The sequence below is a fragment of the Athene noctua genome, chromosome 2 (genome assembly GCF_965140245.1).
Source record: "Athene noctua chromosome 2, bAthNoc1.hap1.1, whole genome shotgun sequence".
Classification (NCBI taxonomy): Eukaryota; Metazoa; Chordata; class Aves; order Strigiformes; family Strigidae; genus Athene; species Athene noctua.
Genome location: NC_134038.1, coordinates 136,578,125 through 136,596,786, shown reverse-complemented (window position 1 = coordinate 136,596,786; position 18,662 = coordinate 136,578,125). Strand labels below are relative to the sequence as shown.

Genomic DNA, 18,662 nt, shown 5'->3' with positions numbered 1-18,662 from the left:
TTCCACACGCACTTTTCAAATCCAAGCTCAAACAAGAAAGCCAAGGCCTTCTGGATTTCATTAGAGCCAATTATCTTATCTGTTTCATCTCAGGCCTGACCCTAAGGCTGGCAAACAGCTATTCAGTGTGTTTGTGTGGTTGTTTGAGAAAGCCTCCAGCCAGCCAATGGCCTGAGGAACTGCTAATTAAAACACAGTTGCCCCCTGCCTCTAGTGATTAAATATTTTCAAGCTTTTGTAAATAATTTTTCCATTCTTTGCCCCAAGCCTCAGAGGTCCAATACATGCAGTAATTTATTTAGTTTGTCAAAGAATACTGCTGGAAATAAAACTATAATAGAAACTTAGGAAACTCTTATATCTTGCTTAACTTCTGCAAGTGACATTCTACAAGCTTGCAAAACATGTATACTGTTTCTTATGTAATTAAGCCTTAATAACCTCGTGTTTGAAGTGATACAGTGTATAACAGGCCCTATATTTTGTTGATAATCATCATGTTTCCTCAGATGTCAACAAGATACGTATGCTCATGGGTTTAATGAGATCACAGACACGGTGGAAGTGATACTGAGCAGTATTCACGCTGCTGAGATGGCTGGACAGAGGGTGGATCGCACTTCCAAAGGCTGTTTGGGGAAGGACTGACTGAATCCTACCAGTAGCATACTTATGTCTCAGCTGACAAAGAACAGTTCCACAATACAGGTCTGTGTCACCACGTCCCAAATAAATTCTAGTCATTAAAATCTGCAGAAAAGACAAAGAACTCCATGTCTTTCATCTGGGCTAGAGGACTCAATCTCTTCAAGTCCCTCTTTGAAGCCCTGGGAAGACAACCTCTTTTGCATCAGATCAGAGGACCTGATTCTAGGCTGGTTTGAGCCTTGATCCCAGTCAGTGCACCAGCTTGTGTGACCCCATGTCTTGCATGCAGCCACTGTCACCAGTGATTTGGGGGTATGTACCTCTCACGCAACATGATGGGGAGAGGAACAATTGACAGCTTCTCCCAAATTAACCTTTTAACTTTTTACATCTTACTATTATCCTTAATAATAACAAACACATTTATATTAGTATAATGCATTGGAGGTACTGTCATGAACTAAAACCTCATTGCATAAGTTACTGCAAAGAAGGAATAAAAAGATGCCTCCTGTCTATATATTCTATGGGGACTTGGGGAATGACAGTCAGAAGACGTACAAGTTACAAAATTAGAAGACATCTTAGCAGTATAGGAATTTAACTACTGTCCAGTTTTGTGGGAGGCAATTCTGAGAATGACATTGCAATAATAAACAAAATGGGAGAAGCTTAGAAATCAGTTTAGCTGATTGGAATGGTAGTATATTCTGTATTTCACAGACATGCTACAAAAAGAATTCAGATACTGCTGGGTTGTGACTTCCATCAGAGAAGGTCAAAGGTAATACAAGAACTTGTCTGACTGACAGATAGAAAGATGCTTTTACCTATAGAGAGTGGCAGTAGGAATGGCTCAGGAGTAAAAGTTTGGTAAGGTTGACCATGAACTAAAGGCAGGTTTCCTCAATTAGTATACCATAGTTACTATAAATTTTCATGATGCACAGAGGAGGCATACTTAGAACAGAGAAGTAATTGGCTGACAAACAATAACTGGATTTGTATCGTCGATGAACTGTCCTCTAGATAGACACAAGACCAAGAACAAAAGTAGAATGTCATGGAATCACTGAAGAAAGATCAAGGAGAAAAATATCGATTCTTCCAAAACAGAAGTTAAAGGAGCTATCTGAAATGTTGGGTGGAGACCAGGGACTACCAAGCATGGAAGCCAGGAAAAGATGAATTTTCAAGACAAAGATCATCAGGGTCAGTAAAAATGGATGACACACAGGTTAAGGGAAATGTAGCTGAAATATAGACTCTGAACTATGGTCTAGGAGGCATTTGTGCTCAGAATGGTTTCAGAGGAAAGGAAGGCTGAGATGTTAATTTGGAGAAGGTCTAGAATTGAACCAGAGGACAGAGATCAATCTGTATACTGAATGGTCTTGAGGACAGAGAGAGAGAAACAAGACAGGATAATATATAGAGAGCTTTACAGCACTTTTTCTTTTCAATGAAACATGGCTATCACAAGAGCCTCTTGTGAGTAGAATGAGAGGTTAAATAGATGAAGAAAGGAAGAGACCTTGTGTCGCAGGTAGATCAGAAGATGAACAAGTATAAGGCCCTGGTACCAAACAAAGAAGTGTGACAAGAAGAACAGATGAAGAGCAACTTCATGATCAGAGGCATTGGAGAGATCTGTCAGAGGAAAGGGGGAGTTAGAGTAGTGTGAAGAATTTGGTGAGTGTTCAAACTATGACTCTAAGAGAGAAATGTGAGGGGAGTAGTATTTTCAATATTGGAAAATTATTTCTATTGTTTGGTACTGTTGGAAATTTTTTTTGCAAGGCCACAAAAGACAACATAAAAATTTCTGGGTTTCTTCAGTGATATTTTACATAGGGGTCAATGATGGAACTTAACACAGAGCATCAAAATTAACTCAAGAACGCTCATCCACTGCATGTTTTCACTTTCAGGGGCAGCTACTGACTCTTAGCAGTGGCCCATCTGATGACACAGAGTGAGAATGAAATCACTACCATCTTGATCAGTTGGAAAGCACAGGGTCTTTAAGCTGTTGCATTTCTTTTGCTGGCTTTGTTTGCAGTTCCTAAGAAGAATTATATTGAAAATGATGCACAACATTTTGAAACACTTTTCTTTGTAGAACAACATGAGATAAATAAGCATATAATAAATGGCCATTTTCAGATCCAAAAGGAACCAGTTTCCACAGAGAGTTTATCACATAGTGAAGCAGATGTTAATAAAGCATAGGGAGTGAGAAGTCCCTGTGACACAGGAATTGAAGCATTTACAGAAGTTTAACAACAATACTTTCTTAATCTGTAAACATCTTGATTGGAGAGGTAGGAAGGTTGGATTGGATAGGGAGTTAATTATCCCCACTCTCCTGTCAGCCTAATAATGTAGGATTAATCTGTAACTTTTTTGAGAACTCTTCTACTAAAACATAATGTACATTTGTAGATGTACATCACTGATATTTTTCAGAGGGAGACAACTTTTAAGAGTGAGGGGAAAAAAAAACCACTCCAAATGGTCTGACATTAAAGCCATTAAGTTCAGATGTGATAAGGTCAGGTTCAAGTTCCTGATTTGTCAGAATGGGGGACAAGAAACTGTTTTCAATCATCCAGGGATAAGATTTTTCACTTAAGGTTTTTCTGCTTCCTAGAGTGATGTCCTCGCCATGAGGACATGAAAGGGTTTGAAACACACACTTAGTTGTTTTCTTGGAAACTTTCAAATAGTTTTGGTTTTGTTCCAGTGTAGAAGAAAATCACATGTCAAAACCACGGACAGTTGCTACTTACTGGAACTGCTGTCTTTAGTCATCTCTACATAGTAATGCACACCCTGCACAGGAGGAAGAAAGCAGTAGAGACCAGTCAATTTAGTGACAGGGAGAAAAGAATCAAATAAGATGCATCTTCCCTTCAGCCCTCCACCTTATATCATCTGATAAGTATGTACACTCCTGTGCATGTCATCGGAGAAATGCATCCCAGACATAGCTATTCTGAACCTGGTTTATACTGTGCTGCAATTTGTTTGGTTTAATTTTTCATTAATTTTTATAAATTAATAATTTTGGTAACTTTAACAGCTGATATAAATATGACTAGAACACTTGTGGTAGTTAAACATGAATTAACTAATGAAATACTTCAAAAGCTTATTTTGTTTCAAGGCATAACAACTCATGAGAGTGCTTGTATAAAGATTTGATTACTTACGTTAAATGTAGTCACAGTATCTAAGATAAGATCCTGCCACATTTACTTGGTGAAGAGCCTCTGCTTTCACAAACTCTTTTAACAATGATTTGCAAGAAGCTACTATTTCATGTAAGTAACAACACTGTATCTTAAGACGTGAATTATGTTGGTGTGCAGAATTGAGACCTGCATTAGCTAATGATACACATGATCGAAATCCTGACCTGAGTATATGTGATCACTGAACAAAGACCCCACTTTGCATGAAAAAAATATACAAATAGGCCAAACATGGTAAGTCACTCTACGACTGAGCATTTTTCTTATATTGCCTGTAAGAAACAATTAATGTTTAGAAGCTTGAAGTCTGATGGATTCCCTCACACTGGGTAACAACTTATTTTTCATGAAGCTGCATTGATTTAATGGGATTACTGGTGGCCCAAGCAGTACTGCTAATACCACATAATCATGAGTCATAGACCTCCCTGAACTTTTTAATTAGATATCTATTTTTGAGACATTTATGTTTTCATAGTTTCAAACATTTCTCCACAAGAATAAAAGCTGACTTTAAAAAGTAATAAAATACTCAGAGTTGGGGCTCCAACAACATCCAGTAACAAGAAACCTCATAAGATCTTGCAGCACTGAGCACAGTGCTATTCAGCATAATTCAAGATTTCAAAATCTGACTCTTGCCAGATTTTTCTATTTTGCTTCAGAATTACTGGAGCTTTATTTGCTAGAATATATTTTCTATGAAAAATACATATTCCTTTCATTCAATTACTTTATGGCCAAGGTGTAGCACAGGTACACAAAATCATTAGGATTAAAAAACATCTCCAAGGAGTTATTGCTGTAAAAGCATGAGAACATCTATAAGCACAGGCATGCCCTGGAGGTACCCACACAAACTTACACTGAGACACAGGTGTGTGAGCACACACAGAACCTCATAATACTTCTTTGCAATCCTGCTTATGCTTGAAAGGGGCAAAATAAAAATTCCCATTTCTTTCTCTTCTTTAAGTATTAAAAGAAGAATAGTGGAGGTCTCACTAGCTAAGTTGGCTAAAGAAAGCATGAATAAGAACTCTGTGGCTGAAAGGCCTCTGTTTCTGCTGTTCTTGAAACAGCACTTCTGTCTGATTCTGGATAATGGGCTTTTAATAAAAATATCCACCAAAGGAAAACAATTAAACAATACATAAAGCACCAGGGTGCAATCTAGTGGTTCTGTTACAGTCTGGAGTTGTTCCAGTAGAGAACATGTGGGTATTTTTTACAGGCTACAGTGTACTTCTCAAAAGTTATTATAAAGCAACAAAATTTAAATTGGGGCTGGACATCTATACAATCACTCAGTGTTTTAATTCAGACCTGAAATTTATCTCCATCTAAATGCTGTACATATTTTGACTTTTAGGATAAAAATATCTTCTGTAGTCTTTCTTCTGTTTAATTTCTTCCAGGACGTCTCTGGTGATATTTCTCACCTTTCCATCAAAGTATTTGACAATATGGTAATTCTTTATCCATACACCTCTATTCTTTCATCTTTCTGGCTTGACAAAAATTGCAAAACAGTTATATTGGAAAAGAGCTCAGGTACTTTTCAGTACTTTGAAAGTACAGACCATGTATGGCTTGGGGTTTTAATCAAATAGTTTTAACCTGAACCACATAAACCTGACACATGCCATATTTTATTATCCTTTCTCCTCCACCCCCTACTCTGCAATGTCAATAAAAGAAACTGTGCATCTGTAGAAAAGTAAGCCGACACTAATTAATTTCTTTAATGAAAGGTTTCATTTCTGTAATTCCAGTGAATGAAAGGAGCGACATATACAGTTTTAGAAATCCTGGTACAGTAAAGGTGAAAATTTAGGGTACTTTGGTGAGCAGGAGTTAGATTTTCCAAATAAAAATAAACAAGTAGGAAGAACAAGAGGTCGCGGGTTATAAACAGTGTTGCCAGTTTTAGTTTTATGGTGAACTTTGAAGTATAACAAAATGTTGAAAAGCTGTTTATACCAGTGTTTCAAATGCTTTTAACTCTGCTTCTCCATTTCCTAAGGACTCTGTCCTTATCCCCACGATACTAATCATCTGAATGCTCAGAACATTTGTCAAGAAATAAGAAAAAAGCATGAAAATTTACCATTACTATAAAACCTCTCCTACCACACTCAAAAAAAAACAATTAAAAAGTCACAAATCCTCAGGACTATTGAATATTTACATATGAAACTTATACTCTAAGCAGATTTAAAGAACATTATTCCAAAAAAACCTTCTACCTTCTTCAAACCTGTTCAAAAGGAACTGCTCAGGCACTCTTTAAGTCATTTTTTTATAGCTGTTTGGTGTACCTTTCTTTGAATTCTCTTAAGACTTTTTCTACGCAGAGGAAAAAGAAACATCTCTGGTTGAAATGCTCATCTTTTAAAGACACTTGGAAGTGGACGAAATCAGAAATGAAAAACTGATTGAAACTGTAATTTATGACTGCAGAATGCTGTGGGTGACTAAAAGCATATATATCCATACAGAAACCGTTGTATAGGTTTTCTAGAGTTTCCATGACTGTGTTCTGTTGAGTTATATTTTTCTTCATAAAAGCAGTACTATGTCCACAACAATGCAGAAGGATTGCAGATAATAGCACTCTCAATAATGTCAATCTACATTTGCATAACTCATTATCTGCCTGTCATACATATGATCAGAGATTCTGCCTTCCTCTTCCCGCAGTGAAATCCTGAACATATTGCTGTCAGCAGATAGACAAGAGAGATAACAATAGCTGAGATAATCTTTACCAGTTATTGTAAAGTAAAATATCGAGAAATAACTTATTTATTTCCATTGATAAACAGAAACATGGCATTTTGCTGCTCTGAGGCTATTGCCAATGGAGTTCACCAATAATGCAATAAATTAAAGTTCTGAAGACATTAGTTCTGACTACATCTACTTCTTTTATTGACTCATGAGGCTGAGCAGCTAACTTGCTTTTTTATTTCCTCTCCCATTTGAATCAGGCACTGAGTCTTATCATATTATTTAGATCCAGATAATATAGCCTCAGCAGCAACCTCTGAACATTGCAGCCATAAAAAAATAATAGCATTAAGTTATGGGTATTTAGGTTTATTGTTTAAAAGAACTTTTTTATCAAAAGCTATTCTTGGTAGAATTCATTAAACATTATCAAAATACACCGTTGTTCTATGACTCACTGTAAATAGTTAGGTACAGCTAGGAGAAATGTTGATTGTTGTCTTCTACATTCTTTTGCTATGTTTATCAGAAACCAAGGTTCCTACTCAGAGAGCTATACAATATAGCAGAACAGTGATGTCAAAGGAAGCCATAATAATATTCAAAATAATATAAATCGATGGTTCGCCCTCATGTGGTGTATTTAGCTCATTTCTAGAAAACAGCAAAGCCTCAGAGATGAGCAGTAAAATGACGTGGCAACTGGATACTAAATGAAGAGAGATTTAAAGGATTAGAAATACTGTATTTTGAGAGAAGAAAATAAGAAAGGACATGACACAGATAAAGCAAATGTATTTAAAATTATGAATAGGCAAGAATGTGCACTTCATCTTCACCTGTAGTACAGGAATAAATGGACATTTAACAACAGTGGAAGACTCGTGATTTGAGCTAAAACAAAGAATTTTTGTTTTTCAGACATTCTCACATTCTTACGACCATGAAACTCAATACCAGCAGGATACACAAACCTTATTAAAGTTATCTCCAATTTCTTAGTGAACAAAAAGTTATAAAATTAAAATTTACAAGAAAATCAAATTGATATATACAAATCTATACTATCGATGTGTACTTATATGAGCAAACATAGGGAAAACACAGCAATATTTTCTCTGAGTGTTCTTTTTAGGGTTTATGTATGAAATTGTAACTTAAAAAGTCAAAAATATTCATAGTCAGGACCTATGCTGAAACAGAGTTAACAAGGAGCATATATTTGAAAAATAACAAAAATACATTTCCAAAGTTTTCCATTTGAAATTAAATGTCATCAGATCAGGAAACACAAAAATAAGACAAAGAAAAGGGTTGGTATATAACAATGCAATCTCTCAAATAATCTTAACTATTCACTGTAATGCCACAAGACTACAAAGAATATTTCTTAATATTTTTCATCAGAGATTAGAATACAGAGAGTTTTAAACATATTTATTTTCTCCCAAAACAAGCACTGAGAACTGTAAGACAGTGAAGATTTTCTGCACACCTTCATTTTCTTTCATTTGACTTTTTAATGTATCTGGTTTCAAATATGATTTTAATTTTGAATTCTCTTGTTTAAAATTATTATTTTAGGGCAATTATAAATTTTGTGATGTATTTTCAATTAAATCCCGAATATAGTTCATCCTTCACTCTGCCTTAATGTCACCTATGTCTTTTGAATTTGCTCACCTTCTTAAATTAAAATCATACATGTGACTGCTAAAAACTGAACTCAAAGATAATATTATCATGAGCTATTTCTAATCATTCCAAGAAACACATACACACACGTTTCATTTTATGTAAGCTTTTATGGCCAGGTTCATTGATATGCTGTGGCTGTTTTATGCTACTCTGGAGTAGAGCAAAGCAGCCAGAGCATTCTGGCTGGTCAAGCTAAATTTACAGCTCCTTTGTTGAATAAAAGCAGTGCAAAGCAGTTGGAAGGCACACCCCAGTTTCCTTCTGTCTCTTGCTTCTCCCTCCCTCTTCTGAACACTCACATTTGTTTCCACTGCCTCCTGTGTCTTTTATATTCTGCTCTACAGAAACATATCTCTCCTGTTCTCTGTAAACTCCAAGTATATACATATACATATACACGTGTGCATGTACAACACAGACTTGAGCCTCTGTCTGCTGCCTTCTTTACTGAGTACATCTAGCTTAATGTGGAGCTTATGAAAAGAATTATTTGAACATTAGTAGTTGACCATTGTTCTTATTTTTTCTATAACTGTTGACAGAAGAGAGTGGACTACATCCTCATAAAATCCAGTGTAGGATCCTCCTCTTAGAAAACAGCCACCATTCACTATTTCTTTCAAAGAGACTAAAGCAAATTTAACCTGAAAAGGTGGAAGTAAATGGTGAAACAAAAATCTCTAGATGGAAAGATGCATCAGGTCTTGAAAATAATGGAAAAGAACTGTGTTTTTTTATTATCATAGGGGAAAAGAAAAGGTGCCTGCCCTTTAGGAAAAGGACATTATATCAAAGATTTTTTTAGCTAGACCAGTTGCTTAATTACAGTAAACATCAAACAAAACTTTTCTGGCAAAATTAAAAGATACAGTGATTTGATTACTGAATTTTTTTCCATTCTACAGAAACTTCTCTCTTCTACATTTTCTACTACCTCCTTGTAATTAACATAAGCAAACATATTTTCTTAGTAGAAATGGGAAATAAATGGAAAGGAAAACATATTATTTTATATATGTCTTCATCTTCAAACTGGCTACAGCATTTAAATTTGATTTTCACTAGAAAGAGTGCAAAATGGCAGACACAAAGCAGCACCATAATTTTTCCTGTTTCCCACTACAGTCCCACTGGAGCCACTCACTCAGTATGCCTTTGAAGTGATTGTTCTGTGTTATGCCTCTAACTCATCTTCAGATTTTCTGCATTTTTGCAGATGAAAGTTGCTCTTTCCTGAAGAAACAGAAATATTTTCTCAGACAGTTTGGAGGAAGAATGAGGTGGTATCTCATTCAGTCCCAACAAGACTTACTTAAAATAGATTTACCTAGTGATTTATGCAATGGAAAATAACTAATAATCAGCTACCTGCATGTATATATATCTCTGTGTGTAAAACCTTATGCTGTTTTACAAATAGATTCTAATATCAAATACATCATCATATATAATACCTGATTATGGGCAAAATCTAGAGGCAGAAAAAAGCCTTGGTCCAGTGGACATTATCATTCAGAAGGATCTCTGCTGTGAAATTTGACAATCAATCAAGCAGTTATGGGCTTCTTAGTGTCATGGCCACTGACACTTCAAATATGTGCTTGGTGCAATTCTAGGAAGAAACTAGGGTTCTGCTGGTGAGAACATGAAGGTTATGTTTACCCCCTAGGGAGCTTTAGATGATTTTAATGCAAATTTCTCAGCTCCTAAGAACTCAAAGGATTAGAACCTTGAGGCAGCCAGAAAGCAGGAGGCCTCATCTTCTCTCCAAAGAGGCTCCATCTGCCTGCAAACTTATTCACACCTTGGTTATTTTGGAGAGGGCCTTCACCAACAACCTCTCCTGTCATTGCTAGGGATCGAATAGCGCATAACCTCTCTATCTACTGGGAAGCAGGTATGAAGAAAAAATCTCTCAGTTGAGGATGTCCAGTGCTTTCCCCACCCCTTAGTTAGGATCTTCTCTGTAACTCTGTCTCTAAAGTCAATTTATTTGAAAAAAAAAAAAAAAATCAAGCCTATTTTCCTATCTACAAATCTTACTGTTTATTTTTTTAAAAACTGGTCTATTGCAGGTCAAAACTCCAGAACAACAGCTGACTTGCTGGGTGTTTTTAGCAAGTCTTCTATTGATCTTTCTCCAAGACTGTACCTTCCTTTCTATCTATGGCTAAAGGATTGAACTCTGGATCTCTCTTTCCTGTCTACTGTCTCACAGTTCTGTCCTGGCCAAACTGTGAACACAGGCTACATCATGTGTAGCATTTTGAATAATAGCAGGGATAGATTCTGGTCCACAGATTAAGTGTCTTTTACTAGGAGTTGTAAATTTACCTACTGTTCAGACCGGATCCATAGAAAAAGGTTACCTGGTCTATCCTATGTAATTTACAGATTTTTGCATTTACCCCTCAAAGTTCTATGCTGTTTGCTTCATTGATCCCCACTCAAAACTGTCATGCCAGTCATGCCAAATCCATATCAATAAGTCCTACAGAGGGCACAAAGACTGTGCCCAGGCAAAAGGGGCTTAGGGTGAAGGGAAACATCTCCTGTTATTCTTACTCTTTTGGAGAAAAACAAAACAGTAGTATCTATTGCAATCAGTCAACAGCATTATAGTTCTAAAAAAAAAAAAAAGCAATTAACTATTAAATCAATGCACAACCTTCACATTAATTACAACATTAATTGTAAGATTAAATGGATTAATTTAAAATAGCATCATTAAATTTTGCACCATCAGCAATTCTTTTAAGGGAAATCCCAAACTTTACTTTGAATTTATCTGCACTTAAAAAAAATTATATATATTTAAGCATTTATTTTAGTGGTATGTCTGCGAATGATTAGTCAGTGTGTACCAGCTTACATGAATTTTACTTTCCTGAATAGGGCTGCTTTGCTGAGATTGAAATTAACTCTGAAGCAGAGTAATAGGTACAGCAGCTATATGAGCTGCTCTAAAATATTTACTAGTGTGCCTTAAACTAGAACTGCAAAGTACATGTTTGAAAATATATATTAAGCTGAGGTATTTGATGTCAGGATAACAAGGGTACTTATTATGGTTGCAGTCTCAGTTACATGAGAGTAAACTGTTCAATAAGCTGGGACCACCATTCTCTGTAGTGTTAGATGGCCACATTACCTGTATCATTAATGGGACAGGTTGGATCCAATCCTAGAACTTTGGTGTCATAATACCAGATATATTAATATCAGACACAAATACCAGTGATTTAAACCACCCAGTCCCCTAACTTCTGTAAAATCTCATCAAAGAATAAGACAAACTTGGAAAGAGCTTGAGGCAATACCGAGGTGTAGAAAATTTGGAGACTGCCACTATTTGTTTAGACCTTTTTAAATACAGGGAAATGTAAATAAAATTAAAGCCTTTTCCATAATAACTGTGATACTGTGAATATGTAAGGCTATTTCTGTGTCTAGGGCTTATACTTTGAATTCAGGTGTGTTTATCAGATCCTATGCATATTATTTCATGGACTGCAGTGGAGTGCTTCAGAAAAAAAAAAAGAAAAAAAAAAAGATTAGTTTTATAATTTTTGTGATGTATTTTCAATAGAATATAGTAAAAGGCCATATAAGGTAAATGCAGTACTTCAAACTAAAATGCTTGAAAGTGATTGGAGATACATGTTAGTTGTCTCATTGCCTTTCTTGCATACCATTTTCCACTAAATTAAACCTCTTTTCAAACATGTAGCGTTTGCCCAATCTTGTGAGGTGAGTGCCCACTAAACCCTTCCACTGGACTACTTTACAATGGAAGGAAAAGGTGTATGAAAGACAGGACTACTGTAAGCCTAAAAGAATATGTTTAAAACTGGTTTTATCTCCTTTGGTCCCATGAAAATAAGACTAAAGATTGTGACGCATCACCTATGAAAGAATAAAATTTCGTTTAGAATGAGCTATTGAAAGCAAAGAGAAACACAGCATGCAACCTTTCCTATCATTACTACTGAGACATTTCACAATTGTTTGCTTTTAAGTAAATAACACTTTACTGCAATTCATAGAAAAAGCCAATTGGTCAAATCTGTGAGCATGATGATGAGGCTTCTAAGTGAATGAGGAACGCTGGCTTTGGACCATGCTTCTTACTGCTTTCTATCTGCTCAACTTGCAAGTAATTGCCATCAAAGTGAACGTGAACAGCAGTTTTCTTCTGCTGGTATAAATGCTTACATTTAAATTTTGTGGGTAGAGAAGTGAGCAAGCTCAAAGTCATTTTACTGGTCGATACAATGATGATAAAATGAGTGACCTATTAAATCATTAGATTTTTTTTGGTAAATTCTTAGTGGATGATCACAACAATTAAATTATTCGGTTTTATTATTTACTAAGCTTTTGTATACTGGTATACCAATATTAAGTTAGTTTCACCATGGGTCATTCTCCTGTATTTCAAGATTACATTAACTCTTATTCATGTGCTTATGTTCTACAACCAGTTTTAATAACTTTAAAAGAAAAAGGTACCAACCTGAATGCTGTGAGATACTCAACATCACCCATAGGAGGATCTAAGCCACCTGTCCAAGCAATATTTATGTTATACCCTTCACCAGGGCCACTTCCAACCTGAAAAATAAGAATAAAATGCCAAAAGGAGTGAAGAGGAGGAAAAAGGAGGAGGAAAAGAAAGAGAGAAAGGCAAAAAAAATTCTCAAGTGGGCTTTAGAAACAAACATCAAACAACATGTCAGATCAGCCCAGCCTTGTTTGACAAGGACTGCTCTGGGTTATGCACTTGTTCTCCACTGGTCCCCTGCTCCCAGTGGACAATTTGGTAATCTGGTGTAATTTAGAGAACCAGAGAAGGACAAGAAAATTAGGGGTAATCATGCAACGCAATTACCTGAAAGATACAAATAAAAATGGGACTCTAAAGAAATAAACCTAACCTCATTTGGGGCTCCACTGCCGGGGAAGAAGTTGCCTTCATCATAGCGATGGAGGGAAACATACAGGATGCTGGGGTCAGCATAAAAAGCCTGCTGTGTACCGTTGCCATGGTGAACATCCTAAAGGAGAAAGAAAACAGATGACAAATGTAATAATGTCCAACTCAGTGTAGAGAGCTCAGTTCTGCTTTCTTTTACCCCCCCCCCCCCCCCACTTTTTCTCTGCCTCTCCCTTGCCCTCCTTTTGTCTTTCCCTTTCCCCCTCCCTTCACCACCCCATACTTCCTGAACTTTCAGGCAAATTACTCTTTAATGCACTCATTTTTTAAACTGGCTTCTAAAAATCAGGAAACCATAGCGAGCGTGCCCTGGAGACTCCAGATGAGCAGTCATTGAGAAATCCCAGTCCTTTTGTACAATTAGATATTTATACACCGGCTCTTTGTACTCCTTGCCTCAGTGATGGAATCTAGCATCCTGTTTTATGGAGGAATTTTATGACTTATTAACTGCCAACAGTTCATAACCCCTCAGGCTTAATTAACTAGCCTCATTGGCCTCTGAAGAAAGACTAATGTTTAAACTACAAACTAGTATTTTGCAGAAGGATCTATGGTTTACAGAGCTTTTTCACAATTCTTGACAGAACACTAAACATAAGTGTATTCATTGATTTGCCAAGTTCCACTATTGAGGTCAAAGGCTCTGCGACCAGCTGAGTAAATTGGCTTTCTTGAAACATTCAGTTCAGTTAGCAGTCCCTCAGCAGTTAGATCCACATCAAAAGAGATGCCAGATGCGGAAAGGACTTCATACTTCATTTTTGCAAAATCATGACGGCAACGGTTGAAGACATAGGAATATGATCTCATTAGCTATTAAATCATCTGGCAGATAGGATGGTGCCTTCCACAATCAAGGAGTGACCTTGGCCAGTCTCCATATTTCAAACATTATATAACGCCAGTGAAAAGAAATTCTGTCATTAAATAACATACTGAAAAAGAAATGCTGGCAGTATATCTGTATAACAAAGGCTGATGATGTGGACTTTTCCTCCTTTTTAGCTTCATTTTCACAGTTCTGCTATTGTAGTATGTGGTTAGACACACAAATTTTGCCAGTGAAAATGGAAAATCCACTTGCCCTTCAGTAAAAGAAAACAGTCCTTTTTATAACTGTCTCGACTGGCATTTGTAAGAAGCTGAAAAATTACACATAGTATTGATTCTCCTCCTTTAATCCATCCCTTTGAAATTTCTTATTTAAAGAGAGAATTTAGAAGGAGGACAAAATACTCTGAATGGCAACACTATCACCCAGACTGTATTTATTTTACAAAAGCTATGAGGTCTGAACCAAATTTAGTATCAGAGAAACAATGGTCACATTTTCCTCAGGATGCCTGGACTCCAGGAAGGTTCAAGTTAGGTGTGCATTGCCAACATCACAGCAAGCACTGCTCATTGCTTGCGCTCTTTGCTAGCTATGTAGCCCATGACTTTCACCCACATTGTTCAGGACTCTCTACATTGATTGAGTCTTACTTGTACTGCATTGTGCTTGACTTGGACCTCCTCTGGGACCTCTGTGGGGTAATATTATAATGGTTAATTTTCTTTTCTCAGTTGAAAGTACTTGAAACAACATGAGGATGAAGTTACAGCCCAACTGTGACTTAATGCCAAGGTTAAATGTAACACATGTTGGAGGTGCAAGGGAGCACACACTGGTGTGAGGGTGTTGGAGATTTGAAGGCAGCCAGTGTGGCGTTAGAGGGCTCTGACTGGCAAATGAAGTAAAATCTGGCATGCAGACTAACCGCAGAATCCCAGTCTACAACTGTGACAGAATTGATTAGTTTACTCCAAACAGACTCAGATCATGCTAACATGCATGCAAATCTGGATGATCTTGGAACAACCATTGCAAGAACAACCTGAGAAGCTATGTTGGATATATAGATAGACCTGAAAAGACTATGACTAAAAGCATAAGACAACTTCATTTTGGGATTTTAATTAGTTTTTCTTTTCCATGCATATTTTGTGCTTTAAATATATTCTTGCTGTAACAGTTTTCAAATAAGAAGAAAAAATATTAAATGGGCAGAGACCTCTTTTTTTAAAAAATATTCAAATCTCAAAGCTAGCTTTCTTGTGTAAACTTTAATTCCACCAAGGATTACTCTGTTTTGAAGAGCAGTAATTTATCTGGTTAGACAAAGGAATGTGTTGTTTAAGACTGTGGATGTTACCATGTGAGAAATGTGTTCATATTCTGCCCTTAGCAGATCAAATGTATTCAGGGTATATAAGTCAGTTCAAAAATGGAGATTTATTCAAATGGTGGAATGAGGAAAGAAGAGTTGACAGAGAGGTCTTTTATTTTAGTGTAAAAATAAATGAGTGAAAGATTAAAAATGAAAAAGTTAAGAAATTGTATATGAACACATGTAGCAACTATGAAGACTACACATAATTTGTAACTAGAATACAGTTTAATGTGTGGGATTGAATATTACTTTTTAGTATTTACATTGTAGTAACATGTATAGCTGCCAACCTGCATGAGGTCCTGCTGTGCTAGTCACTATCAAAATATAGTCTTAAAGGTTAATTTCAAATCTAACATCTGTAATTCCATTCTTTTCTTCAGATGCCCAAAACTCTGTTGGTGGGCATAAAGACACCACTATTAACTTGTTCATTTATTCAGTTTGGATTGTGATTTATCCATAGTTCACATACATAAGAAATTTTCCATATCAATTTTTGTATATCATTTCACTGACCATGGAGCAGACTACTGGACCCCAACTGTTCCGGGAATTAAGTAATCTGTGTCAGCCATGTATTTCTCCCTTTTCACCAGTTCAGTTATTCTGGCCAATGGGATAGAGTTAGAGAGAGGCTGAGCTTTCTACATCTACTTTCCTGGGTAAGGGTAGGCAGCTTCACAGGTAATCATTTGCACAGGTAATGATGTGCACATTTAACCTTGCCTCAAAAAAATGGAAGCTGAATTCCTAAGTGCTTATTGGCTAAGTAGGTCAAATGGAAGTAATTTCTTTTCCCAACAAAGTGAATATAACACTTACAGTCAAAAAGACTTAAAAACATTCACAAAACTTTGAATAGTCTTTTCTTATTAAAAAACAAGAATAAACTTAAAGTTCACTTTTGGCCAGCATTTAGAGCAGTAAAACTCAATGAACTGTAAGATTCAAGTCAGCAAACAGATACAACATATAGTGAAAGTGAATTTTTCAAAAATACTGGTTTCTTGCAATTTATAATTATGTTTCTAAGTGATAGTAGTACACTGAGAAATATCTGAAAAACATTCTAAGAATATTTAACCTACCCAAATACTTATTCTACCACTCATTTTTCACTTGCCATTCCTTCTGCCACACTCCCCCTTTCTCTGCTTCTCTTCAACAGCCAGTAAGCATGTTTAACTGAACAAAAGTGCTAGATGGTAAGGCCATGACTTCACAATAAGATTTAATTATGAGTGCAGATATGAACAAGATTTAGACTATTAAGCCCTGCACTTCAAAAACCCTTTAACATATTTTGTCCTTAAATCTTTTATCACCTGCAAAAATTAATTAAGTGCAGATGTAACAGGTTAGGTTTTGATGCCAGGGTTCATTTCCTGTCTATGCTTTGTCAGACACCCTATTACACCTCCTCATGAACTGTAGGAAAACAAAAATGGTGCTCATAAATCAGCATTCAACTTTCCTTGGGCTGTGTATTGGACTGATCCTTTAAGTGCAAGGTAGAGCTCCAATTCATTATTCATGAAAATAATATAGACAACATGCCAAATGTCACCTGCATTTAAATAATCCATTTGTTAAACATATTAAGTATTGTGTAAGAATGCTTTCTATTAAAATACAAGACTAATCCAATGAAGTGGATTTTTAATCATGTAGCTTTCCTTCAGGGAACCATCAAAAGCTAGCATACATGACTTGAGAACTTCTTAGAGGGAATGACCTGTTGATTTGTTTAATAATATCGAAGTTACACAACAAGTTGAATCATTGCTAGCTGGGGGGAAGTAGCCAATTTGGTTACCAAAGCAACAACATTCTTTAAAGCACATCTGACTATTTAAAGTTTGTATTCTGTAGGGAAAACTTGGGTTCTGTAGGGTTATTTTAACGGTGGAAGTATCAATTCATTTAAGGACCATAAAAGTTGCCCTGATCTGTGCCTTCTTCTCATTAAATTGCAGTTAACACCATTAAAGTGAAACATAGATGTTTATGGCTTCAGTACAGCCATCCTGGCTTTAATGAGTTCTCAAAATCAGAGGAAATGCACACCTTTATTACTTGTAGGCATTAAAAGCAGGAAAGTCTGACATATAAATACAAATTCATTATCTTTTATCTAGATGCACTGAAAGTGTGATGCTTGCCAAGAATACATACCAGATCTACAATCAATATCTTGCCTATATTTAGCTTGTCTCTTAAGTATTTGGCAGTAATTGCAATCGAATTAAAAAAGCAGAACCCCCTGTAGAATAGAGAAGAACAGAAACAAGAAAGCAAATCAGTCAGGAAAACAGCTATAAATAATGTTCAGAGCATTTTAAAAAATGCTATATGATCTCTGAGGCCATAAATCTGCTTCTGGGAGTACCTAGAAAGCCTTTTCAGTCATCTGCTAACAATTACAGTTCTTCGGAGACATGCACAACACAGGTGATTGCCAGTAACCTTAGTGCTCCAAGATGGGCAATATTCCCTGGTACTTACATGGCTGTTGATTCTTCAGCATGATGGCCTGGGGGCCTTACAACAGCAAAGCCATTCTGTAAGAACAAGATAGGTTTTCAATTATCAGCTTAAAAAAATACTTGACTCAGTGCAAAACAGAGCACCAGGCAGACTGGATTGAAATCTATTTGAGGCTCTTGAGCACTTTTTCTGCCCAATCACCCTTTCATAGTACTGCCAGAAATAATATATTTGAGAACAGTGGCATATAAACTTACATAAATACACACATGCACATGCATACATACACACACAACGATCTAAAGAGAAGGGAAAAAGCAAGATAAGAAAGCTGTTGTTATCGATTCTGCTGTCTAGAATTCAAATTTAAAAGGAAGCAGAAACCACTGATCCATTCTTGATCTAAATTCATGTAATCTTACATTGCTCCAGCTTTAGATGCTTCAAAATAAAAGTAGCTTGAAAGTATATATTTTATATGATTAATCAGTGTTGACCCTACCTTCTGTATGGTCTAAATGATAAATTCACACACACATACACACACACGTAACGCCTAACAGTAGAAAAAGGACAACAATGAATATCCCATATTTCTGCAAACCATAAATTAAACTTGAGAAT

General features: G+C 36.1%; 1 protein-coding gene across 17 annotated transcripts in view; it reads right to left on the bottom strand.

The window, feature by feature from the left end:
- The window catches only part of HDAC9 (histone deacetylase 9), a 489,493-nt gene that overhangs the window by 82,355 nt on the left and 388,476 nt on the right, over positions 1-18,662 (bottom strand). For 16 of the 17 annotated variants that reach the window (XM_074900381.1, XM_074900380.1, XM_074900387.1 and 13 more), the window contains 4 exons: positions 18,057-18,112; positions 17,727-17,814; positions 13,274-13,393; positions 12,853-12,950 (listed from right to left, as the gene is read on the bottom strand). In XM_074900381.1, coding sequence (XP_074756482.1) covers positions 12,853-12,950; positions 13,274-13,393; positions 17,727-17,814; positions 18,057-18,112 — 362 coding nt within the window. The remainder of the gene's footprint in view (positions 1-12,852; positions 12,951-13,273; positions 13,394-17,726; positions 17,815-18,056; positions 18,113-18,662) is intronic. The other variant, XR_012633220.1, reaches the window with a different exon arrangement.